General features: G+C 37.5%; 2 protein-coding genes across 4 annotated transcripts in view; one reads left to right on the forward strand and one right to left on the reverse strand.

The window, feature by feature from the left end:
• The window catches only part of LOC129741848 (carbohydrate sulfotransferase 5), a 123540-nt gene extending 110944 nt beyond the window's left edge, over positions 1 to 12596 (forward strand). For all 3 annotated transcript variants that reach the window (XM_055733650.1, XM_055733651.1, XM_055733652.1), the window contains exons 5-6: positions 10189 to 10390; positions 10452 to 12596. In XM_055733650.1, coding sequence (XP_055589625.1) covers positions 10189 to 10390; positions 10452 to 10568 — 319 coding nt within the window. In that variant the 3' untranslated portion in view covers positions 10569 to 12596. The remainder of the gene's footprint in view (positions 1 to 10188; positions 10391 to 10451) is intronic.
• A 4037-nt stretch (positions 12597 to 16633) lies between these two features.
• On the reverse strand, positions 16634 to 22285 carry LOC129742111 (uncharacterized). The gene is made up of 2 exons (XM_055733958.1): positions 22263 to 22285; positions 16634 to 18485 (listed from the first exon to the last, which is right to left on the reverse strand). The coding sequence occupies exons 1-2, from the start codon at positions 22283 to 22285 to the stop codon at positions 16634 to 16636; spliced, it is 1875 nt and encodes a 624-aa protein (XP_055589933.1).
• Positions 22286 to 26265: the final 3980 nt, after the last annotated feature.

The raw sequence follows: 26265 nt of genomic DNA on the forward strand, positions 1-26265 counted from the left end.
CCACACAGCAATACCAATTCTAGGCTTCTCGTATCAAAACTCTTTCTATTTAGTGCATTACAGTGTAACAAAACTTCTACATCAGTTTTCTCGAAACTTTTTAAATAGTAATACGACCATTTGATAACTGACTAATTGTTTGTTATTTTGTTTCGTTTACATTGCACTTTTTTCTTGACAGTTCTCTCTGGTGTCCTTGGAGACCTCTAGTGGCTCAACCAAACATAAAACCTGAATTTATTCAAATCGGTCGGTGAGACTTTACACACTTTCCAAGGCTTAGTTTGTAAAACTGTTCATCTTTGTTTTTACTACTCTACTACACAATTTCCAACCCAAACATTGCATCATCTTTTTAGGACCTGTGGAAGCATTATGGGATCGCTTTTGGATGTATTTTTATCTATATATATAACAATGGATTTCTGTCTGTCTGACTGTACCCTATAGACTCGGAAACTACTGGACCGATTTGCGTGAAACTTGGAAGGTGGGGGTGTTGCAGGCTGGGGAAGGTTTCTATTATGGTTTGAGACTCCTCCCTCAGAAGGAAGGGAGGGGCCTCCCAAGCAAAAGACAATTTTTTGCATAACTCGAGAACCAATCAAGTAAATGGTATCAAATTTGGCATGGGGTGGTATTTGGGAACGAATATTTCTAGGAATATAAGGTACCCCTCCCTCCTCTCATTGAGGTGATAGGAAGGGGGGAGGGGTTCTACCTTACAATTTTTCATATATCTCGAAAACAAATCAAGATATTTGAACCAAATTTGGCATGGGAAGGTATTTGGATACGAAAAATATTTCAATGAGTATTTAAGGCCCCTCTCTCTTTCAAGTAGAAATTTTTTACATAAATCAAAAACTAATAGAGCAAAAGGAACCAAATTTGGCAAAACAAGGGTATTAGGTAACGTGATATTTTCTAATGATTGTTTGAGGCCCCTTCCTTCTTCCAGCGGGTACCAAATTTGGCATGGTACGATATTTGGGTACGAGAAATGCTTCTAAAGTCTGCTTCATTTAATATTGGAACAAATTCTTTTGCTCATTGTGGCGCTCCTAGTGGACGGATTTGGAAACTTTTTTCACCCACGTGTCGGGAAATTCATCACCTTTCACCATGTATTTATGTCATAACACCAAACGATAGCATTTTGTAAACAACCGCCATGGAAGCCGAACGGAGAGATCAAATTGTGCACAGTTTTCTTACGAGTACGAGTACGAGAATTTCTTCGAAACAGCAATGAATAATTTTTTTAATTTTTTTTTATGAAAGAGTAAAGAAAATGCTACATTTGTATGAAAAACAAATTATGAATTCGTTAATAAATGACTGAACTACACGCAATTGTTTGTGTTCCAATATTAAATGAAGCAGACTTTACATCCGTCGAACTTGGTCAGCACTTGGTCGTACAGCTTTCGAGCACGGATTCTGGCCACATTGTTCTGCTTCAGCGTCCGATTTGGCTGTTTGCTGGCTCGGAATGACCTTATTCCTTCCCGGAGACGAATTTGTCGCACCGTACTGTGAGCGGCCTGGAACTTATTGGCCAAATCTCGGTCTGAAAGATTGGGATTCCTCTTGACGGCCTTGATGAATTTCCCACGCAGTTTCCGGTCGACAGTTCCACTCTGACGCTTCGAATGCGGCTTCCGAGCCGTTGTCAATGTTTCCTTGTACTGCTTGATAACACGCCATACGGTATTTCTGGGCATTTTAAGCTGTTTAGCTAGCTTCGATGCCGACCACAATGGATTTTCAAGAAAACTGTGCACAATTTGATCTCTCCGTTCGGCTTCCATGGCGGTTGTTTACAAAATGCTATCGTTTGGTGTTATGACATAAATACATGGTGAAAGGTAATGAATTTCCCGACACGTGGGTGAAAAAAGTTTCCAAATCCGTCCACTAGGAGCGCCACAATGAGCAAAAGAATTTGTTCCAATATTAAATGAAGCAGACTTTATGAATATTTGGTATCCCTCACTCCTTCAAAGAGGAGGATGAAAACTGGGAGAAGAGGTCTCCCTTACATTTTTCAGTATAACTGGAGAGCTGATCGAGCAAATGGAAACATATTTGGCATGTGAGGGTATTTGGATACGAGAAATGTTTCTATTATAAATGGAAGCCCCACCTTTTTTTTTTGGCAGAAAGATACAAATTGCACACAAATTTTTTGCATAACTCGAGAATGAATCGAGCAAATGAAACCAGCAAATTTGGTTTCATAATAAATTTGAGTACGAAAAATACGTTTATGAATATTAAGTTCTCCTCCCTCCATTCAATGGGGAGAACAGAAGGGGGATGGTACTTCCTTTCAAGTTTATGCATAACTCAAGAATTTACTACGCAAATAAAACCAAATCTGGCATGGGATGGTATTTCAATACGAGAAATTTTTCTATGTAAAACAATTCCTTTCTTGCAGTAGGAGGATAGAATTGGGAATAAAGGAAGGGCAGAGGAAAGCTTATCTTAACTTTTTTTTTAACATAATCCGAGAAATGGACAGCATTTAACATGGAAAATCATTTTGGTATGATTCTATGATTATCTGACTCACCATCCTCCTTTTAGTGAGTAGGTAAATAGGAGAGGGGAAGTGAGCCCAATACAATTTTGTTAGCATAAGTTCTTAAGTTATGCTAACGAAGCCAATAAATGGAAACAAATATGGCATGGAAAGGTTCTTGATTACGAGATTTTTTTTTTTTTTTTTATTTGGATGGATTTTAACTTCTAAAAGTCATTCATCCCTATTGATTACGAGATATATTTCTACGATTGTTATTGACCCTTATGCTTCACAGTGTAGAGAGGGGAAGAAAGGAGGAGGCTCCATATACATTTGGTTGTAAAGCTTAAAAACTTATCAACCAATGGAACTATATTTGAGGCCCTTGGAGCCAAAGGGGTATAAGTAACAAAATGGAAAAATTCGAGATAACCATCTAGAACGAATCCTTGACTGTCAAGCATCATATGCTATTTTGATCCTAATTTTATTTCATTATTTTCTTATGTTTTGATCTACTTTAAAAACTCCTGCTAACTGTAAATTACTTTTTGTTTGGAGCCAAAGGGGTATAAGTGCAGCACTTATACCCCTTTGCCACCAAGTGATTTACTTATACCCCTCTGCCACCAACCCAAAAGTCATTTCAAGGAAGAAGTGTTTTTTCATCGAGACGAAAAATTTGAAAAAAAGTGGAATTTAATTTGCATTTGAAAAGTAAATCATGTTTGAAAATTTACCATTAACTGTTAATCATTTCATTGCATTCAGTCATAATTCTAGTGAACAAAATATTATCAAATTTTGTATTTTTTTCTTTTCTAACACCAATAAATGAATTCCAAGTTTCCGATTTCTAGTCATAATAATATGGAGTATGCTACAATGTATGAGATGATTGGGTTATCGTTGAAGCGCTAGTCGTAAAGGTACTGTTCAACATCAACTCATAATGAGCGGAAGTCCTTTTCCAATGTCCAATTTATCACGAAAAGGCGCAGGCAATATGCAATGATTGAGAATTCATTGAGAAATACCTTTCACGAGTTATTCTTATAATTATTCTGATGAAAAATTGTTGTTTGAAGAGATTTACTCCAACTGACAAAACAAGGTTGATCTTTAGACATGAAATCTCTCGATTAACTGTACCAGGTTACCCTTCCCATCAAAACAGTGAAAAATGAATATGTTAATAAATTTTTAAACTTTCACCTAATAAAATCTCTATATTTTTTTAATCTTATCAATAAGGCAAAATCACCTGAAAATGGAAATTTGTTGGTGGCAAAGGGGTATAAGTGAATTTATTTGGCGGCAAAGGGGTATAAGTGTGTGTGTTTGGAGCCAAAGGGGTATAAGTGCAAAAATCAAAAATCACGTGTCGTCTCAATTAACGTCAAATAAACGTTATTTTTCTAAAAAATGATGCCAAATGATTTGTTTTTATTTTAGAAGATCATACTCATTGAAAAATTTCGTAAAAAATATCTATGGAATTTATTGGAACACAGCGAACTTCAAGTGCTTTTTTCTCGAAACCAGCTTTTATGCACTTATACCCCTTTGGCTCCAAGGGCCTCATTTGATATAAGAGGATTTTTGGGCTCTAAAAAATGGGTATGGTTATTAAAGACCACGACCTCCATTCAACAGGGGATGATGGGAAGGACAGGGGGGGGGGGCTCTCTTATCAGTTCTTAGTATAAATCCAGAACATATCAAGCAAAAACAACCATATTTTATTAGTTAGATTGTTTGCGTAAGACTAATTTCAGACCCTCCTTTTTCCGAGTGAAGCTTAAAGAATTAGATTAAAATTATCAGAACTTATAGCTCAAGATTCAGAAAATTTGTTCAAGACATCTTTTTATTGCAATTCGAAATTCCAGCTGTAGCTCTCATTTCATAACGGTTGCTTTTGAATTATGTTATAATTTGATTAAAAATAATGCCAATAAAACAATAAAAATTTGAATAATTTCGAATATATCATTTGCTTTTAATAGGTGTAGCAAAGCACACCGGGTCAGTTAGTTATATATAAAAGGCCGTAACTGTGTCCTTATATACTACGTACTAATTTGCGGCTACTACAAATCGTCAGCAGTGTTAATTATGCAAGATATCTCCTAGTACTTCTCCGAAACATTCAGGAGAGACTTATCAATGAAAAAAATGAGTGAAGATACTGTCAAAAATGTCGCACTCAAGTTAGTTTTGTATGGAATTATTGGCAAGAGTTTGCTTCTGCGGTGAGAAGGTCAGAGTTTTCGTAAAAAAAAAACTTCTGAAAGTGTGCAAAGTCCCAACAACCGTTTTGAATCAATGTTATGTTTTTTTTTATAGAGCCATCAGATGTCTCCAAGGACACCAGAGAGAATTGTCGAAAAAAAGGGCAATGTAAATAAAACTAAATTATCTTCCTTTGCGGTTAAGGTCTATATGACCCGAACTGTACTTTTTCGAAGCGATATCTCAGGAATGGTTAAACCTAGATCCATGAAATTTTCAGATTTTTTCTCCAATTTTTTTCTACAATTTCTCATTTTTAGGGTTACCAGAGCCACCTTAAAGCCAAAAAAGGACAACTAACCGGTTAGGGTCATAGAAACCCAGATTTATGTTTTGATTATACAATCAAAACATATTTTCATAAACACTACCATTCTGTATTTCGTCAATTTTAAACGACTTCTTTAAAAAAGTGCACTTGAAATTTTACACAAGTTTCTGAAGATTTTTTGTTCGAGCTTGTAAATCTGTTCATCTGTGGTAAAAAGTCAATAAATGATGTTTTTGTCCCGAAGGGAGACAATCTGCTAAATTTGGCATAGCATAGAAGGCCCAGCTTCAGGATTTAAGGAACGTCATAAAAAAGCCATCATTTGGAAAAGAGGTAGTTCGTAATCGGGAACCCAAATACGGTTTCAATAGAAAATTGAAAGCTTACGCAACATTTTTCACTTACAAACGTTACATGCATGCATTCAAAAGTTATGCACGAAAGATAGTGTTGCATTTTGCTCGAGTCGGTCTTTATTGTTGCTTAAGTTTGCTTGAATTTTGCGGTTTAGGAGATAATTACTTGGAAGGTTCTATTTTTTTTAGAATTTCGTGTCTTATGAGCGTGCTAAAAAGACCTCATAAGACTCATTTTTATTCTAGAAGAAAGCATTCACTCGGATTGGTGAAACTTTGAAACACTCAATTGTAGTTTGAGCTTTCTTACCTTATGCTGCTCACTAGAGTCGAAGAGTTTCAAAGCGCAGAAAGATGTCATTTTAGATCTGAATTCAAATTTATTTATCTATGCCTGAAAATTCACATGAAGCTTGTTGAAAAAGTTTTTACTAGATCCAATTAACGAGTAATGCCTGTCAATAGCTTTTATCGTACACGGAAAAAACTTTTCACATGAACGCTACGTGAAAATGTACATGGATTTTTGCCACCATGAAAATCACGTGGAACCTACGTGAACTTCAGGTAGCAAACATAGCTCACACAGCAAGCAGAATTCACGTAATCTTCTTATGCGTTGTATGTGAAGATAACGTAGATCGAATGTGAAAAGGGATTCGTTCTGCTACATGCGATTCACATAGATTTCATTGAAATAAGAATGTAGGATTTTTTTTCGTATCATTTAAATAAAAGATATTTTATTTTTAAGGATTTTTATTATGCCACGTAATTTACAAAACACTGTGCCATTTTTTCACTTTCACAACTACACTATTTACACTTTCATTTTAATTTAATTGACACAATAACATCGTCCAAAAAATGGCAAATTGATGTGCCTCCATAGCGGTTATCTGAAGTTGCCGCTGACCCGATTCCACATTCTGTTTAAATAGAAGAAATAGAAAAGGTTGTAAATAACAATCAAACAGCTAAATTCTTTATACACTGAGGTTTTTTTTTACGCGGTATTTCGTCCCGCGTAAAAAAAAACCGCGTTAATTCGAAAATACGCGTAAAAAAACCGCGTTAATTCGAAAATCCGCGTAAAAAAAACCGCGTTAATTCGAAAATCCGCGTAAAAAAAAACTTCGTTAATTCGAAAATCCGCGTAAAAAAACCCGAAATTCGAAAATCCACGTAAAAAATCCATTTTAATTTAAAAAAATCGCGCAAAAAAGCACGTTACTAAAAAAACGCATAAGAACCATGATTATTTAAAAATTTGCTTACAATGATAGTTGATTTTTAAGATGAAAAACAAAATCAATTAGATTAATAGAATAGTAGAATATAGTGAGGCTTATTTGACAGTGTGGAATTCAGATCGTCTCATGTCTCAGGTCTCATGTTCCATGTCTCAGGTCTCATGTCTCAGGTCTCATGTCTCAGGTCTCATGTCTCATGTCTCAGGTTTCATGTCTCATGTCTCATGTCTCATGTTTCAGGTCTAATGTCTCAGGTCTCAGGTCTCATGTCTCATGTCTCAGGTCTCATGTCTCATGTCTCATGTCTCAGGTCTCATATCTCAGGTCTCATGTCTCATGTCTCAGGTCTCATGTCTCATGTCTCAGGTCTCATGTCTCAGGTCTCATGTCTCAGGTCTCATGTCTCAGGTCACATGTCTCAGGTCTCATTTCTCAGGTCTCAGGTCTCATGTCTCATGTCTCATGTCTCATGTCTCATGTCTCATGTCTCAGGTCTCAAGTATCGGGTCTCATGTCTCATGTCTCGTGTCTCAGATTTCGAGTCTCATATTGCAGGTCTCAAGTCTCAGATCTCAGATCTTATGTATCACGTTCTTAGTCTCAGAGCTAAGATTTTCCAAACTACAAAAAGATTCTAAGTGTTTTCCTTCGAAAAAGTCTTAGAATATTTTCTCTCAAAAACCGCGTTAATTCGAAAATCCGCGTGAAAAAAAACCGCGTTAATTCGAAAATCCGCGTACACAGTGTACACTGAGGTTTTTTTTTACGCGGTTTTTTTTTACACGGTTTTTTTTACGCGGCTTTTTTTACGCGGATTTTCGAATTAACGCGGTTTTTATTTACGCGGATTTTCGAATTAACGCGGTTTTTTTTTACGCGGATTTTCGAATTAACGCGGTTTTTGAGAGAAAATATTCTAAGACTTTTTCAAAGGAAAACACTTAGAATCTTTTTGTAGTTTGGAAAATCTTAGCTCTGAGACTAAGAACGTGATACATAAGATCTGAGATCTGAGACTTGAGACCTGCAATATGAGACTCGAAATCTGAGACACGAGACATGAGACATGAGACCCGATACTTGAGACCTGAGACATGAGACATGAGACATGAGACATGAGACATAAGATCTAAGACATGAGACCTGAAACCTGAGAAATGAGACCTGAGACATGAGACCTGAGACATGAGACATGAGACCTGAGACATGAGACCTGAGACATGAGACATGAGACCTGAGACATGAGACATGAGACCTGAGATATGAGACCTGAGACATGAGACATGAGACCTGAGACATGAGACATGAGACATGAGACCTGAGACCTGAGACATTAGACCTGAAACATGAGACATGAGACCTGAGACATGAGACATGAAACCTGAGACATGAGACATGAGACCTGAGACATGAGACCTGAGACATGAGACCTGAGACATGAGACCTGAGACATGGAACATGAGACCTGAGACATGAGACGATCTGAATTCCACACTGTCAAATAAGCCTCACTATATTCTACTATTCTATTAATCTAATTGATTTTGTTTTTCATCTTAAAAATCAACTATCATTGTAAGCAAATTTTTAAATAATCATGGTTCTTATGCGTTTTTTTAGTAACGTGCTTTTTTGCGCGATTTTTTTAAATTAAAATGGATTTTTTACGTGGATTTTCGAATTTCGGGTTTTTTTACGCGGATTTTCGAATTAACGAAGTTTTTTTTTACGCGGATTTTCGAATTAACGCGGTTTTTTTTACGCGGATTTTCGAATTAACGCGGTTTTTTTACGCGGATTTTCGAATTAACGCGGTTTTTTTTACGCGGTTTTTTTTTACGCGGGACGAAATACCGCGTAAAAAAAAACCTCAGTGTACTTACAAAAAACAGCTTCAAATGTCTCTATTTGCCTGTAACAACTGTGCTAGAACTTGGAACTACGCCATATTGAGTCGGTATTCGTTTACAGAGATTTAACGTGAATGACCCATTAAGAGCTACGTGAACATCACATAGAATGCACCCATTCCGTCTATACTTGGCGGATCATTGGATTTTCACGTAAATCGAATGTGTCTTCATTTTGACAGAATATAATTATGTGAGTTTCACGTAAGGATCAAGTGTTTTTTTATTGACCTCTAAGTGATTCACGTAAGTCAAGCAAAAATTCACGTAACGAGCGCCTACGTGAAAATCCAGGTGAATTTAACGTTTCCTTTTCGGATGAGTGTAAGCATAGTATCCCGAAAGATAAGAACCAATACAAAACTCTCAAATTGTTTTTTTTTGTATAACGGACAAACAAGCACTTGAATTTCAATAGATAAACACAGGGCACAAAGTTAAGGTGGCTCTTCACAAGGCTTACAATGTGAGCAAAGCAAACTTAGATATAAAGAGCGACATTACTTAAGTATATAAGGTACACTGGGGTAAGTCGGACGGTGGCTATTAAAACAATACTGTCAACTATTTTTTTAAGCTTTTAATGCAAAATGTTAAATTTACTTGTAATCTATCCAATAACTGTAAAAGAGATACGGCTCCGACAATAACGGATGTTTACGGTGACTTTTCGTTAATTTTCTATTTTTAACTACGATGTGGAGTTGATGTGCATCTTTTTCAATCGCAAATTTCTCGTAAACTAGCTGGCTCCTGACGAAAAACTCTACATTGAAACAATTCTTACATTAGAAACAACCAGTTAGGAAAAGAAACGATGATTAAAAATTAAGAAGAAAGAGTTTATTTTCAAAAATCTAAAATGTTGTCTCCAAACCCTACCTGGGGTAAGTGGAGACGGCTTTATACATACTTGATGATTAGATATTTTTCAATTTTCTCTCCTTTATTCAATACATTTTAGCTTTATTTAGCATTCGGATCATGAAAAGTTGGGAAAAGTACTTGTGTTTCCTGGAATAAGCATATATTTTCGATAAAATCGGATCTCGTGTGTTGCAACATAAGTAACACACAATAATCACTAACACGAACTTTTATCAAAATTTTGGACGGTTTGAGCAATAAAGTAACGTATTCAACCACTTATTTGTTGAAAATTTCCCGAGAAATCGAAGGGAAAATCTACCGTCCCCACTTACCCCATAAAGCGGGGTAAGTGAAGACACCAGCAGTCCATAACAATTCACGTGATATCTTTCTTGGCTTTTCGTCTATCAAGCTCATCTCTTCAGCATTTGTAAACAACATGTTCAGCATCACATTGAATGCGATTTTATCAAAATTGATCCACTGCTGATTTTTAAATGATTTTCCAAAGTTGAACTATACGAAAAACCGTCCCCATTTACCCCGGTGTACCTTACTTAAATTGAGTTAATATTCAAAGGGGGACGAAGTAGGGCACTCGTTGAAATTTCTAATTAATTATTATTCTGTCTTAAGATATAAAAAGATGTTTAAAAATAATATGCCTTCTAACTTTTTTTTTAACTCTTTTTTCCCATAGAGTCGTCCGGTACGAAGACCTCTCGCTCGATCCGTACAAACAGACCAAAGAAATCCTCAAATTCTACGGTCTGCCATTCGATCCGTCTGTGGAGGCATTCCTGGACACCCACACGAAGCTGAACCTCGGCGGAGTTAGTTCGACCTTCCGGGATTCCAAATCGGCCCCCTTCCACTGGACCAAGGATCTAACATTCGATGAGGTATAATAATGATGTTTTTTATTAAATCTTAATTCAATTACTAATTTTTTTTTCTTTTAAGGTGAAAGTAATCCAGGACAGCTGCGTCGAGGCGATGAAATCCTGGGGCTACAAAAACGCCACCAGTCTGAAGGAACTGGTCGATTTCAATCCGTTGCTCCCGTATAGCGTTTCGTGAGATCCGACACGCGGTCGGTAGTACAGCTTAAGGTCCGAAGACATATAGATACCTTAGAAAAGGAAACCAGCATCGGATCATTGGATAATGTACTTGTTCGTTCTAAACGGAAAGACAGTGTATAGAAAAAAAAATAAGCGTCTGTGATGAACTCTAGGTAAATTTAGTATTGAAATAAGCTTAATATCAGACGTCAGCTGAGCCGTTCTACCGAAAAGCTTTCTGAATGCTAAACTATAAATGACTCTTTGATAGGGTGGTAAAAACTAGCAGGTGGAGAACCACATATGTAGGTGGAAAAGTTCGACTTTTTTAAATTTTTATTTAAAAAAATACATTTTCTTGTTGAGAACTTGCTAAGCAATCATGGAAAACCAGTGTTACAGTTATATTTTTCAGTGAATACCTTTGATGAGTATGTGTTGATTTATATAAAATGTTTCTAAATTGAGCACAAAAATTAAATTTGAAAACCTTGACGATTTTTTTTTCTTTTGGTATGTGTGCAGAACACAGTATAAATAAAACAATCATTATTGAACTCCGACGTTTTTTTTCAATTATTGCTCGAAATGTATACTACTCCATCAATCAAAATTGAAGGTACAAACTAAGATTTAGGCAGTTAAGATGTTTGAATAAAAATTTTTTAATCATTACTGAACGCTTTAGAGACTAGAATATGTTCCTCACTGAGAATTTTAAATTTGATTAGCTATAACTCGAAAAACACATTCATGAGTTTTTTGTTTGCGATCAAAAATATTTTACTGTTATATCAAAACTTCAAGCAGGTTTTATATTTTCAGCGTTCTTAACTGCCTAAAGGATAAAATTTCATATAACTTAAAGCATGTTTTGAGACATCATGTTTCCAGTTTCGTCTGAACTCCAGATGGTTAAAAATAAAACGGAATTGGAAATCTTGTGCGACATATCCATTTTTAGTAATTTTTTAATTATTTCTAATAACTTCATCGGATAAATTGAAGGATGGAGAACCCTATTTTCACTAGCGTAGGTAAGAATGTGTATAATGAACATCAAATTCAATGCAACATATCGTTTCAATTTTTCCTATTTGTAGAAATCGACTCAGTGTTTATATTTTAATCCAAAATAAGACTATCTAAAAACCCACAATAATAAAGTTAAACTAGCACTCGAACAAATTGAATTGCTGACCGAAATGTTCAGATATTAAGCAACGCATTATACGGTTGATATCTATAGTAAAAATAACAAACATATAAAATTCAATAGAATTTATCAATTTCAAACGAATAAAAATGCGGGACTCCAGCAAAGCTAGGAATAGTTAGTTAGGTGTAGGTTATCAACAGAAGACATACTTTCCAAGTGTACTACGAAGAAAAATTACACGACACTACTTAAAAATATATGCAAGTAATTAGAGTGCCTTTCAATCTGATGCAAATATAAGTCATCGCACGCGCATTAACTAACTAGACATATACAGTAGGAATATTTCACCAATTTATGAAATTGCAAACCAAACTCCTCTTACACGGAACACGTTTTCGGAATTTTTACTCATGAAATTCATACAAAAAAATAGCGAAACAAAAATACTTCCCAAAAGCAGATTCTCGTTAGGCGTGGAGCTACCTACTTAACATAAAAAGAAATAAAATCCGTCAATATCCTGCAGAAAATGAACACGAAAGCGAAATAATTTATACTTTAAAGATGATAACTTGTTCTAAGCTAAAAATAAAATTTAATAACACAGAAGCATTTAGGGACAGAATCCAAAAAAAAAATCTATAATCAGATTTACGATATCCCTCAGTAGAGCAGTAAACTCACTAGAGTCTAAGTCTAGAACGGTAGCAAACCATAATCGCGTAAACAGCTTATTTATTGAGTAGCAATAATAAAAACCGAACGGGAACCTTAAACCCTAAAGACAAAATAACGGAAAAATTTATAACATCGGGCGTTGTGAAACCATCGGCGACGCACTAAGCTCTGTTGTAGCTCAACAAACAACTGCAGAGAATTGAGATCCTAATAAATTTAAAAATTTTGTTGTCATTTGCTCTGTACTTCGTGTTTTGTTTGGAAAGAAAATTCGCAACTCAATGTTCAAAAACAGTTTCTGAAAAGAATTTTTTACTTTTATCTGGATGATAAAATGTGACAGGCAAAAATAGGTTTAAACCCTTGCAGAAAGGAGAGAGAAGGAAAGTGTTCCATATAATTATCGCTTAAAAACTTATCATCCAATGGAACCAAATTTGATATGAGAGGGTTTTTGGGAACGAAAAAATGGATATGATTATAAGAAACGCCTGCCTTCTTCAAGTAGTAGGGGTTGGAAGAGAAAATGGCATTTTTTAGCATTAACCGAACACTTACCAATCAGAAGAAACCATCTTTTATTAGAGAGGTTGTTTGCATACGAGTAAGTTTAGACCCTCCGCTTTTTCAGGGCGAAATAGGTAAATTATCAAACAAATGGCATGTGGCTCCATTTCGCCCTGAAAAAAACGGAGGGTCTCAACTTATTCGTATGCAAACAACCTCTCTTATAAAAGATGGTATTAGATACCAACAAAATTTTTATGGAAGTTCGTGAGCCCTCACAACTTTGGAAGAGTAAAAGTTGGAGAATAAAAATGGATTTCTGTCTGTCTGTCTGTTCCCTATAGACTCGGAAACTACTGAACCGATTTTCTTGAAACTTGGTGGGTTGATGCTTTGAGGTCGGGGAAGGTTCCTCCTCTTACTGGAAGAGGAGAGGGGGTTTCCAAAGCAAAACGAAATGTTTGCATAACTTGAGAACCATTCAAGCAAAAATAATATATTTTTCTATGGACAGGGTAGCAAAGGGTGAGGATACCGTGTGTAGCCCCTTTTCTTTCAATATGATCTCGTAGAACTTGGTTTTAGATATTATGAAAAATTTCAAAATTGGAGAATTAATTTTAACTTTTTTATCCTATTTTCAATTTATTTCGATATCCTTTGAAACAACTTCAATCTGCGAATCTATCATTTTCCGTGTGAGAAAATATTGATAAAAGCTGATTTTCATATTTTGTATTCCAGGAAGAGTTTATGAGTTTATTAAGAAATCTCTTGTTATAAATGTTATTTTACAAATGAAAATGATTTACCTGTTATTGAATAGAAGAAATTTCAAAGAAAAATTTCGATTATTTATTTTTCATGAGCTTCTTCATATCAATGAAAGTTAATCGAAACGAAATAATAATAATTTTCATTTCGTAACTAAACGTTCACGAAACAAATCTTTGAGATTATATTTTGATTATAATTGTAATAAACTTAAAACTGAATTTAAAACACTTTTTTATCCTATTATATTTTTCAGAATGATGATTCGAAAATATCATGTTGTTTTTAAAGAGTGATACGGTCAAAATTTGGTCAAGGGAAAACGCGTGTAAATCGGTGAAATCGTTTATTTAAAAAATCAAATCAAATTTCTTTTTCAAGTTTAATTAGTATAAAATTCTGGAAAAATATTCAGTTAGGCTTCCGCTTTTCCAAATCCGAATTGCCGGGCCTTACGCATAACCCCTGCCATCAGATTTTGTACAGCCACCTTGTCCACCTTCTTCGCCGCAGAAAGCCAGTTTGCCTTCTACTGCCGCTCGTCCTTAGCAGTTTTCTTCGGTCTTCTTTAGGTTCCGCTTGACAATAGCCCAGTATTTCTCAATTGGGCGGAGCTCTGGCGTGTTGGGAGGGTTCTTGTCCTTGGGAACCACCTGCACGTTGTTGGCGGCGTACCACTCCATGGATTTTTTACCGTAATGGCAAGATGCCAAATCCGGCCAAAACAGTACGGAACAACCGTGTTTCTTCAGGAAAGGCAGCAGACGTTTATTCAAACACTCTTTCACGTAAATTTCTTGTCCCTGAAGCCCGGAAGCTATAAAAATGCTGCTTTTCAAGCCACAGGTATAGATGGCTTGCCTGTCCCAGAAGCTGCTTGTAGTCGGCTTTGACGTAGGTTTCGTCGTCCATTACCACGCAGTCAAACTTCGTCAGCATCGTCGTGTACAGCCTCCGGAATCGCGCTTTGGCCGTCGTATTTTGATTATCATCGCGATTTGGAGTCACTACCTTCTTGTAAGTCGATAGTCCGGCTCGGTTTTTGGCTCGATGCACGGTTGTAGACGATACACCCAGCTGATTTGCCGCATCTCGGAGAGAGAGGTTAGGATTTCGCTTGAAACTACCGGCAATTCTCTTTGTCGTCTCAGCGGCTTCCGGTTTTCGATTTCCACCCGATCCAGACTTCCTGGCTGTCGACAAACGTTCCCCAAACACTTTAATTACATTTGTAACGGTTGATTTGGCAACTTTTAGCGATTTTGCCAGCTTTGCGTGCGAGTAGCTCGGATTTTCGCGAAGCGCGAGCAAAATTTTAATACGCTGCTCTTCTTCCTTGGACGGCATTTTGACAACTGAAGAGTGAATTCCAAAATCAAAATAGAAGCAACATTCTACACACACACACCTTCAAAATGAGGGGTGTTCAGGTTTTTTAAATGCCAAATTGAAAGAAATACGTCAAGTTGATATTGACCAAATTTTGACCGTATCACCCTTTAATCAATTCTTAAATTTGTTTCTCATTGTGAATTGTAGCACAAGAATTTCATTTCTAAATATAAATTTTGTTCTATTCTATCTTTATTTTAGAACTTTGTTGAGGATTCAGGGGGGTAGCTTACCGGGTTCAATAAGATCGGAGGCTTTACCATTTGCTGCTTCCGCAGCAATCAACAGCAACAGCAGCGGGTGCACCTCGGGTCGGTCAATAAATTAGCGCTATAGGTTGGTTGGCTCGCAGCTTCTCCACAGCCGACGGGTCAGGAGGAAGGTTTTGTTGTGCACTTAATCGGTCCACAATTCGTCGCACAGCACTATATTTGTCGTTACGGGTTTCGGATGCGATTTGGAAACGCAAATATACGACCGGTTTAACAAATAAAACACAACTTTATTGACTTTTACTCGACCGACAAAAACACGCACAAACAATTAGTACGGAGCCGATGTTGCCACTTCGAGAATTTATTTCAACTGGTTTATGCTGACTTGTTGTTGTTGTTGTATCAGCTGGTTGGTGAGTTACCGTTTCAAAACAATTCATCCGGTAACTCACTGCTATGCTATTTCTTACACTAGGATGGTTCAATTTTTTACGTTTGACATTTAACAAAAAATAATTATAGAAATTTTACACTAACTATAAACTAGAGATATTTGACTTCTGTAACGATGATTCGTGTTACTTTTCTTAACATTATTTGGAAAAGTATTGATTTTAGGTTTGGTAATAAACATTCCGGCCACCTTGAAATGGCACGGACATTTCAACACTGCTTCGATATTATTGAGGAGCCTTCATCGATTTCCTTCATCTTCGACTGCGTGGACCAACAGGACGCATCATGGCACCAGGAGAGCAGGAGGAGCGATTGGTACTGGGCGGTACGGACACCATCTGGAGCTTTGTTTTCTGTGGAACAAAGAGAATCCCAGTAGACCAACAAACATATAGTAAAACGATTGGAACCGCAATCACCTGGTGCTTATAGTTTTCATACAGGAGCTAACTTAGAGTGCAGCTCTACTCATATAAGCTGCGACCACCGACTACTGCCATCAATCAGCCGATGCTAGGAGTATTCGATGGGAAAGGATGTACACCACGCGAAGCCGGAAACGATGAGGTGCGACCACACTCGGAGCGTTGATTCTGCGGATCAAGAAGGAACCCAGTAGCCCAACAAACAAAATATGGGGATATTGGAATAGCAATCACCTGATTTTCAAAATTGATGTACAGGAGCTAACTTAGAGTGTAGCTCTACTCATTCAGGCTGCAATCTGCGACTACTGGTTCTGGGAGGTCCGCAATATACAGGCGGAGACGACGACAAGTGGTTCTGGGAAGCAAAGGGGAACCAAGTAGACCAACAAACAACGTTTAAAGATATTGGAACCGCAATCACCTGATCCATGAAATTCTGTGCAGGAGCTGTCTTAGAGTGCAGCTCTACTCATTGGTTGTTCCCAGAGATTGCAGCTTTTTGGTTCTCCAACGGGTTGCCCACGTTCATCAGCTGGATCATCTTCGGTCTGCTTCGGAAACACGTGTGGCATTCATGGAATGTGCGGCGCACTAGGTTGCGTCCACCAATGATCCAATATTTTTGACGGATCGTGGCGAGCATTAGTTGTGGGCCGGCGTGAAGTAAATTCCCATGATAATACTTCGCCAACAGTTTTGAAAGTGGGTGTTTCGCGAGCAGAACAATTTGATGCTTCGTAGCTTCTGGAACGATTGCATTGGCCAGAACTCCTCTAATCCGAATGACTCCATCCGAATCCAGTTTTGTGCGAATGTACTTCAACTGCGATGAAGATGGAAGGCGGCCGGTCGATGCTAGGGTGGCTAACTCCTCAGGAAAACTCTGTTTCTGGGCAAGACGACAAAGTGTCAAATCTGCTTCATGCAGATCGGCGGTGGTAAGCGCTTGGAATGGGTCCATTTTCGTCTTCCGTGCAGCAGCTTTCAACAAGCGGAAGTATCGCATGCAGTGAGCGATGGAGCGCCTAAGTTTTTGGTAACTGGAGTACATTCCAAAGATACGATCTGCAAACTCGTCATCCTTCACGACAGCTGGAAGCGCAGCAACTGGAACTCTCATCTCACTCGTCGAACTGGTTTGGCAGGCTGACAACTCGGTTCGTGGCCACTGCGAAGGCGGTAACTGGAGCCATGGAGAACCAGTCCACCAAAGCGGATGATTGACGAGCTCAGGCGGACTTATTCCACGGGACAGAACATCGGCTGGATTCGATTCTCCGCGAACATGCATCCACAAATCTACATCGGTCGAATTCTGGATCTTAGACACTCGGTTGGCCACAAATGTCTTCCAGCGATTGGGCGGTGATTGTAGCCACTGAAGAACCGTCGAGGAATCAGTCCAGAAGAACATTTCGGCAGGCAACTTGAGAGCACGGTTGACCTTCTCCGATAGGCTGACAGACAGAACGGCTCCACAAAGTTCCAAACGGGCAATGCTATGGTGGCTCTTCAGCGGGGCGACCTTCGACTTCGATGTCAGCAATACGACACGGACGACTCCATCACATTCCGACCGAATGTAGCAGCAGCTGCCGTAGGCCTTCTCCGACGCGTCCGAAAAGAAATGCAACTGAAAGGATGTGGCATTGGCGGAAGACACGTATCGAGGAACTTGGATCGTGGCGATGGTATCCAGCGTGCTATGGAACTCCTTCCAATCGGCCTGGTACGACGCTGGTAGTGGGCGATCCCACTCGAAAGATTCTCCGTTCTCTGTTCGAAGTCCCCACAAACGCTGCATGAACAGTTTGGCGACGGTTATAATCGGTCCAACCAAACCAAGTGGATCGAAAATCTGGGCGATGTACGACATAATCTTGCGCTTTGTGAGTACTGGAGCTGGCAGGGGCAATTGGACTCGAAATCGTAGTACGTCAGACCTTGTTTCCCAAACAAGTCCGAGCGTAGAGACAGCCTGATCGTCCTGCAGGCTGTGGATTTCGGATACGGCTAAATCTTCTCGAGGAATACCACGAAGCGCTTCAGGAACATTGGATGCCCATTTCTTGAGTGGTAAACCGGCAGAAGCAGCTAGAGCGGATGCTTCTCGGCGGAGTTGAACAGCGGATTCGACATCTTCGGCACCAGTCAAACAATCGTCAACGTAGAAGTCGTTCTTAAAAGCTGGGGCGGCAACAGGAAAACGACTGACTTCATCCTCAGCGAGGCGTTGTAAAGCGCGGGTGGCCAAAAATGGGGCTGAAGCGAAACCGTACGTAACAGTCTGCAGCTCAAACGTTGCGATAGGCTCTTCGGGACTTTGGCCGAATCGGGTGAATTAAAATTTGAATCATTTGTTTGGGAAAGTAACAATTTTCCAACATAGAGGGTAAAAAAATGATAAAAATTTAGAAAAAAAACTTCCTTTTTCGTCGATGTTTTAGAAATAATTAACAAAAATAATTAAAAAAAAAGTGCTGCAATTTAACTGAGTTGTGTTAAAAAATTCGCGCATTTTTTCGATAAAAAAACTATTAAATGTTTCAAAAACATTGAAAATATAGGTTTTGATAAAATGATCAACTTTCTCAATGTTTGCAAATAAAATTAGTGAATAATTTTGACTTCTCATGAAAAGTTACATCAGTTTTCTCTTTGATGTTTTTTTACATTTCCACGGAAATTCAGGAATTTGATCAAAATTCAAAGAAATTTGAACCAAGATGAATCTCCTATTTTATTGAAAACATAACATTTACAGTCTTCAACATAGATGTGTAATGAAATAAAAACGTTTATATTAAAAAAAAATTCAAATCACCCTTTGTAATGTCAGAAATGAACTAGTTCTATCATTTTCCATTGAATTTTCTTATAATTGTCAAATTACTTTTATTCCTCTAACTAATGCATTGTATCTCTATAATTCGAAAATCTAGGCAAAATTTTGATCCTTCATAAAATTCAGGATAATAAATATATTTTTAATCGGTTTCTAATTTTCATGTAGGTTTTTCATTTCATTGAGCTGCAATGAATTGCTGGAGTAAAAACTGCTAAGTTTTAGAATTATACGAGCCATAGAACCAAAACTAGAGGTGATTGACAAAATCTTTCGAAAAAGTTATGCACACATGTCATGCAAACATATGCACTAAAATAGCTGTTCTCTTTCTAATATTAAAACAGTTTTTGGTAAATTTGAAACTGGATTTTAACTTTCAATTTAAATTATCATTGTGTGAATGATTTCGATTGATGATTGGTATGAATATTAAAATTCAGTCTAGTTCGGTAACAAAATTCAAGATATGATTTTTTAAATTAGGTCTATCAGATGGCATTATGAAATTTGAATTTAAAACGAATACACACATAGAAGTTTATGATATTACTCATTTTTTAGATTCATAACTAATTTTTAAATGATGACTGATGATTCAAAATCTGAGGTATGATACTTAAATCAGAATTCTGTTCTATTTTTTTTCAAATTCATATATTCGCTTCTGAAATCAAAATTTTGTAACAATGTTTACATTTTGATTTTGGACTAATGATTTTTCATCGATCTTGAAAATATTTAGAACTATATAGAAATTAATAAGCAATTTTTCATAAAAATAAACAACAATGATAATTTGTTTATTGTTTAATTTGATTGGCTCAAGATATATGTAAGGTACACCTGAGTAATTGTTTGGAATTTTTCAATATATTGAGTACCTATATTAAAGCGTTTATATGCATTTATTTTAACCAAAGATAGAAGTTTAACGCATCTTTGAAACTTCGTGTTCTTTTTTATCCTTACCATAACAAAATGCTCTCTTTCTTGTTAAAAATGGATAAGATCGATCCTCAAGCTTCGATTTTAAGGTGAATCGATCCTACGACCGCCCATCTGAATCAATCTTGGAGGTCGATCTTTTCCAAAAGATCGAATAATTGTAGTCAGGACTCATTCCAGGTGACCACTCAGCATTTCGGCAGAATTAAAAAAAAATACATTCTTTTAAAAGTAATTTTCAAACATAGCTTTCAATCATAAACAGGAAATGTGGAATTTTCAGAAAATCTTAAATGGGCAAGTTGTACGCGTAACAATTTCATTAACTATTTTAACGAGAAATAAACCTTTAATAACGAAATGTGATGCTTGAAATTTTGAATCAATTGATAGACCATTTGGATTGGCACGCCATTTAGTTTATCTTTTGTACATGTTTTACTGGAACATTGCTCAAACAAATTTGTGACGTTACCGTGGGATGGGTCTTAGATAGAGACAGGGTTGCTAGCGATTTTTCGTTTTGAGATTCCAAAGTTTTTCCCGGTTTTTCCCAGGCTTTTTCCCGGTTATGATGATGATTTTCCCATTTAATATAGTCGTTTTTTAATATAAAATCATGGTGAATAAACAAATTTATTGTAAAGGGGCTCAAATTTCTAACAATTGTATTCCAAAACTTGTTAGCCGGTTAGAAATCATGACAAATACTTTGGTGTCGTTTAACACGTAATCTTTCCGTATGAAATTGACAGGGTTTCATGATTTCTTAAAACGAATCTAACGAAATTGGCATCTATTCGTTGTTTTGCTCCACAATTTCAACAGTTTTGCAAAAAAAAATCGAGGACAATTGATCTTGAAACTAAAATGTACTACTTTTCAGCTATTGTGAAATTTTCTTGAATTTTTTCAGAGTTCTAGAAAAAAATGTATAGTTTGTAGAGAAATATGTAAAAAAATACATCGAAACAGCTTGTCAACTTGAATGGGGATTTGTCTTACAAAACTTAAAATCATTAGATTTCAGGAAAATATTTGAATGCAGTTATATTTTTCTTTTGGCAAATCCAAAGAAATGAAAAAAAAAAATTCAATACAAAACAATGAATAACTTTAGTAGTACTGTAAGACCTCACATTTCGATAGGACCTTGTTTTCGATACAATTTTTACATAAGACTTATAAACGAGAAAAAATATTCAGTCCTTCGGAGTCCGAAGTTCGGACTCTCACTTATCCAGGTCCGACTGTAGTTAGTTTTGTCGATAATAGTGTCATTATTAAAATTATAACATTGCAGTTATGCTTGTAAGTATAGCACGCTTGCGGAGAGCTAAAAAAATAGATATCTCATATTGCCCCGCAATTTGTTAAAAAGCGATTCAAACTTCGTTTGTTTACTAAGACCGATCCCACCGCAAGTTGCTATTTCGGTCGGTATTTTAGATATTTTGATTGGTTGCGTTTTTGTCGACTTAGACCAAGCCCACCCAATGGTTGCTAAACCACAAATCGAGTACATTCAGCAACATATCTATCAACCCATCATCGCACCAGCAGTCGCTGACTTGATTCGAGAAATAGCATTCGAGCAGTAAGTTGTTACAGGATGCGTTTATGTAGCAACCCGGTAGCAACGCAGCCGGTCGTCGCCATCAGAAAATAAACAAACATAAATACCAACCTGGATGGCAACAATGGGTGCGAAATCAGTAAGTAGATAAAAACGCAACCGATCAAAACGTCTAAAATACCGACCGAAATAGCAACGCCCGGTGGGCTTGGTCTTACTCTTTTTCGCACCCATTGTTGCGATCCAGGTTGGTATTTGTGTTTGTTTATTTTCTGATAGCGACTACCGGCTGCGTTGCTACCAGGTTGCTACATAAACGCATCCTCTAACAACCTACTGCTCGAATGCTATTTCTCGAATCAAGTTAGCAACTGTTGGTGCGATGATGGGTTGAAAAATATGTTGCTGAATGAACTCGAATCGAGGTTTAGCAACCATTGGTGGGCTTGGTCTAATGAACATAAATAAGCGTTTATGAGATAAATCTATCAAGACTGTCAAAAAATATCCTTAAATTTAGAAATAATTTTGATAATATTTTTTAAATTCCGTGAAAAAAATCTCAAGCATGACAATTCTCCCGGTGAGGTGCCGAAATTCCCGGTTTTTTCCCGGTTTCCCGATGACGAGATGAAATTCCAAAGTTTTTCCCGGTTTTCCCGGTTCGCTAGCAACCCTGTAGAGATGAAAATGGAAGGATGAAAATGAAAGAAAAATATTCGGTGTTACTTGCGCTCCACCAATACTATCATGAATTTTGACAGGACGTGCTTCCCGATGTAACCAAATATCAGCTGGTCTGGTTTATTTACCGCAAAAATTACGTTCGAGTTATTTCCACATTGTTTTTTTTTTCTTTATCCCGAAGAACGTAAAATGGAGGATGCGGATCGGACGCTCCCAAGAAGAATTTGCCCAAGAAGGCTTGCTGAAATCGGTTCCAGGGGATGCCGAAGAAGAGCAGCAAATCCGAGTGCAAAAAGTCCAACTCGAAGATCTGGCGGAATCGCCCAAACCGAAGAGTTCTCTTGCTCGAGCGTGTCCAAAAGTTGGTCTTGCCCAGCAAGAAGCGGTAAGTTTCCTCAAGCTACTCTGCAACAAGCCAGCTCCAAGTGCGTGAAAATCGTGAAAGAAGTGCTTCAGGGTGACGATGCTCGGTTGTGCCAAGTCCCGGATTCCAACCCGTTGTCCTTCAAAAAAGGTAGTTGGATAGTGCATCCGCAATGGGGACTTGAATTTCGTTCGTTTCGGTCTGTAATCAAAATTATTTGCCCCGACTTCCGCGATCCGAGTTTGCCGTTTTGACTTCTTTTTGTAATCTGACGCGGAAATACTCGAACGAAGATGAGATTTGCGACGAATAAGCGTTACTCTCAAAACAAAATATCGGAACCATCAAGCTGGGGAAACTCCAGTCCAGCAGCAGCTAACGTACACCGCCCAGAATTAGCCGGTTTTTCAGTTATCATCAGGACAAGCAACGCAGGCTTCGACTGAAATCAAACGAAAACAAATATCAGCTGTAATGGATTTTTGACAGCTTGATATTTTCTGTTGACACTGCCGATTTCACGCACACCAACAAAGGTAAGTGCAAAACTCGATTCATGCTCGTTTTCAGCGTGGATGGTGCAACACTTTCGGGTGGTGAAAACGAATACGTTATTAGTGTAAAGTGTGAGCTAAGACTTTTGTGTTGTGGACATCTTTAAACTTCTTGTGTGATTCTAAAATTGAAATGCATCTTCCTAATTAAAATTATCTACCCAGTTTAATTGTCTTAATTACGCTTTCTGTCAAAATCGGGACTTTCTGTTAAAAGAGTACTTTAATGATTTTGATGAAATTTATGAAAAGGAAATCACAAGAAAAAAAACAAATTAATACTTTTTATTTCAAAGTTTTTAATTTTTATTTAAATCATGTTTCACAACCAACGGTAAAATAACTGAAAAAAAATTTGCCTTTCTATATCTGTTTTCGATTTGTAACTTTATGGAAAAAATATCTTAAATTGAATTTTATTAACCATCTAAACCTGCTTGTACACGGAGTTTATTACAATCGTCATTAAAGCCAAGCCTATACCTACTAATTTTAATTTACTTTTTGCGCAGAATGATTCAAAATGTGTTAATCTAGCAATCCATACTAATAGCAACTGTACAGGGTGCAGCAATGGAACTGCTACATTACTTCAACAGTAATTATTTCGTTGCACACGAAACAGTATTGAACGACCCCTCGTCGCTTTGTTTACATTAAGTCTTAAGCCTAGTCCACACTATGCGACTTGAACTGCGATCTTCGTTGCTGAGACGTGTTTATATTTACATCTAGGTCTCCCATACTTGTCGGGAGTCTTTGAGACATGTTTACAATCGTCATGTAAACAACACCAAAAACAGGGTTGCCAATTATTTATGACTTATTTGTTTTTCGTTCAAATTGCATACATACTGTGATTTTAGTTTCATTTTGTCTGTCCAACATGGAAAACATTCTTTTTGGAGTAAGCTCTTGTTTGGTGATTATCACTAGCCAAAAATCAACAAAATGTAGACGCTGGTGGACTCGCGAACTGCTTGCCGAACTGTTCTCAGAAATTCACATGAGTTTAAAAACTATGGCATCACTGTTCTTGAACTGTCAGTGGTCTACAGACATGTCTATAGACGTTTTCGGAAACATGTTGTGAAACGTGTCTCAGCTATCAAAATCGCAGTTTAGTCGCCTAGTGTGGACTAGGCTTTAGCTATCATTGGATGTAAGTGTTACTTTTGTAATCAGCTGTTATCCGGAAACTTGGTTGCCTTGTTCCTAGCTGGCAAACGGCAGAAGGACATAGTTCGTGAGCTGTCCGATATAAGTGTGTGCAGAAGTTTTGTATACCGTACAGTTAAATGATACCTGGAGACCGGAAGTGCCAAAAAATGGTATGGTGGAGGAGGCCGACCTAATGAAGTGTCCGTCGGATCCTGAAAGATAAACTTCAGACCAAGCCCTACAAGATCAAGACCTTACGGTGAAGCAGAAACAAGAACGGGTAAAAAGAGCGAAGGCACTGCTGAAGAGGGCCGCGGAACGAAGGTTGGAGAATCTCGTGTTTACCGACAAGAAACTCTTCACCGTACAGCCGATCGTGAATAAGCAGAACGACAGAGTTTGGTTGCCAGACAGATCACGAAGCCACGCCGACTTGCTGACGGCCACCCGGCGACAGAAACCAGCATCGATGATGGTTTGTGCCGGAATCACCCGTGATGGCCGGTTTCCGTTGGTTTTTATCCCTGAAGGAGTGAAGATCAACCAAAATATATATCGGGAAGTTCTACAGAATGTCGTCGAACCGTGGACACTTCCAGGGATTAGGTTTTCCAACAGGACTCAGCGCCGGCTAACAAAGCGAAGAAAACCCAACTTTGGATTGCGCAACATTTTCCAGGGTTTATTTCGAGCTCCGAGTGGTCGGCGAGTTCGCCAGACCTGAACCTTTTGGACTTCGCTGTTTGGAGTATGTTAGAGGCCGAAGTCTGCTCTAGGAAACATGAAGGTGCGGAGGTCCTGAAGCGACATCTCGTGACAGCCTGGGATAAAATTCCACAAGAACACCAGCGGACCTCATACACAGCAAAAAGTTTCTAAAAGTATACGAAATCTAAAACACGAGTGATCTATTTTTTCACAAGTATAATCATAAAAAGATGTAATTTTCCACTCATTTTGATGTAATTTTAGTCTTTTCACAAAAAGCGAATAAAAATAAATTGTTTTGGTATAATTTTACATTCCATGATGTAAAAATAAAGCAACCAATGAAATTTATATCACAAGCAGTGTAAAATTATATCTGTTTGATTTAATATTGACTGAAACTGTTGTTTGTGCCATTTGTCAGTCGAGTCATTTTTCGGGAACCGAGTGTCTTCATTCTAAGACGAAGCTCTTTGGTAAAAGTGGTAGGTTTTTAAGTTGAAAACAAACGAATGATGTTATTGAAAATCATTATTTGTTTCTCGATTACAGCGACGGCAGATTTTGAAGGGGCAGGGATCCGGAATTTGATACCCAGGAGAGGAATTTGCCTGAACAATTCGGGACATTTGCAAGCAAAATCCACCCTGACCCGACTAGTGACGTAATGACATATGGATGACGTATGGATCCGGACCCTGACAGTCCGGAACGGAATTCCCTTTGGTCCCCCACTGCTGCTGACAGATTAGAATATCAGCAGAATTGACATCTTTATATTCAACAGTGCCCCAGCCTGGCGGTCCTCTTGATGGTGGGTGTACTTTTTTTCTTTAATGTTTGTTTTTTAAAATAAATGTTTAATAACAGTAAACTATAGTGTATTTTTCTACTCAAACGATTCATAATATCCTAATATTTCATAAAAATTTCTAATATTCCGAAAAAAAATCTAAAATTTTACATCGCTGTGTATTTTTACACGACAACATGCTGTTCTCTTTTCGTGCATCGGTTTTGGTCTAAATTTACACGCCTCGATGTAAAGATGATGTAATTTTAGATCATAAACGGTGTTCCGTTTTCGTGCATCGTTTTCAATCTAAAATTACACGAATTTTTCTTGCTGTGTATGATTTGTTTTCAAGAGAAATTGAATGAATTTGAAATAAAAAGTTGTTGTTTTGATCAAAACAACGTAGATACTGATATTAATTCATTAAGCCCATGTAGCTATGCAATTTTTGGAGAAAAATGT

This window comes from Uranotaenia lowii, chromosome 2, assembly GCF_029784155.1.
Source record: "Uranotaenia lowii strain MFRU-FL chromosome 2, ASM2978415v1, whole genome shotgun sequence".
NCBI classification, from domain to species: domain Eukaryota; kingdom Metazoa; phylum Arthropoda; class Insecta; order Diptera; family Culicidae; genus Uranotaenia; species Uranotaenia lowii.

Coding starts and splice junctions, on each gene's coding strand:
- LOC129742111 (XM_055733958.1), bottom strand. CDS start 22,285: ATGATAGTATTGGTGGAGCGCAA. Junction 18,486..22,262: donor ATAGTATTGGTGGAGCGCAA/GTAACACCGAAT, acceptor ATTCGGCCAAAG/TCCCGAAGAGCCTATCGCAA.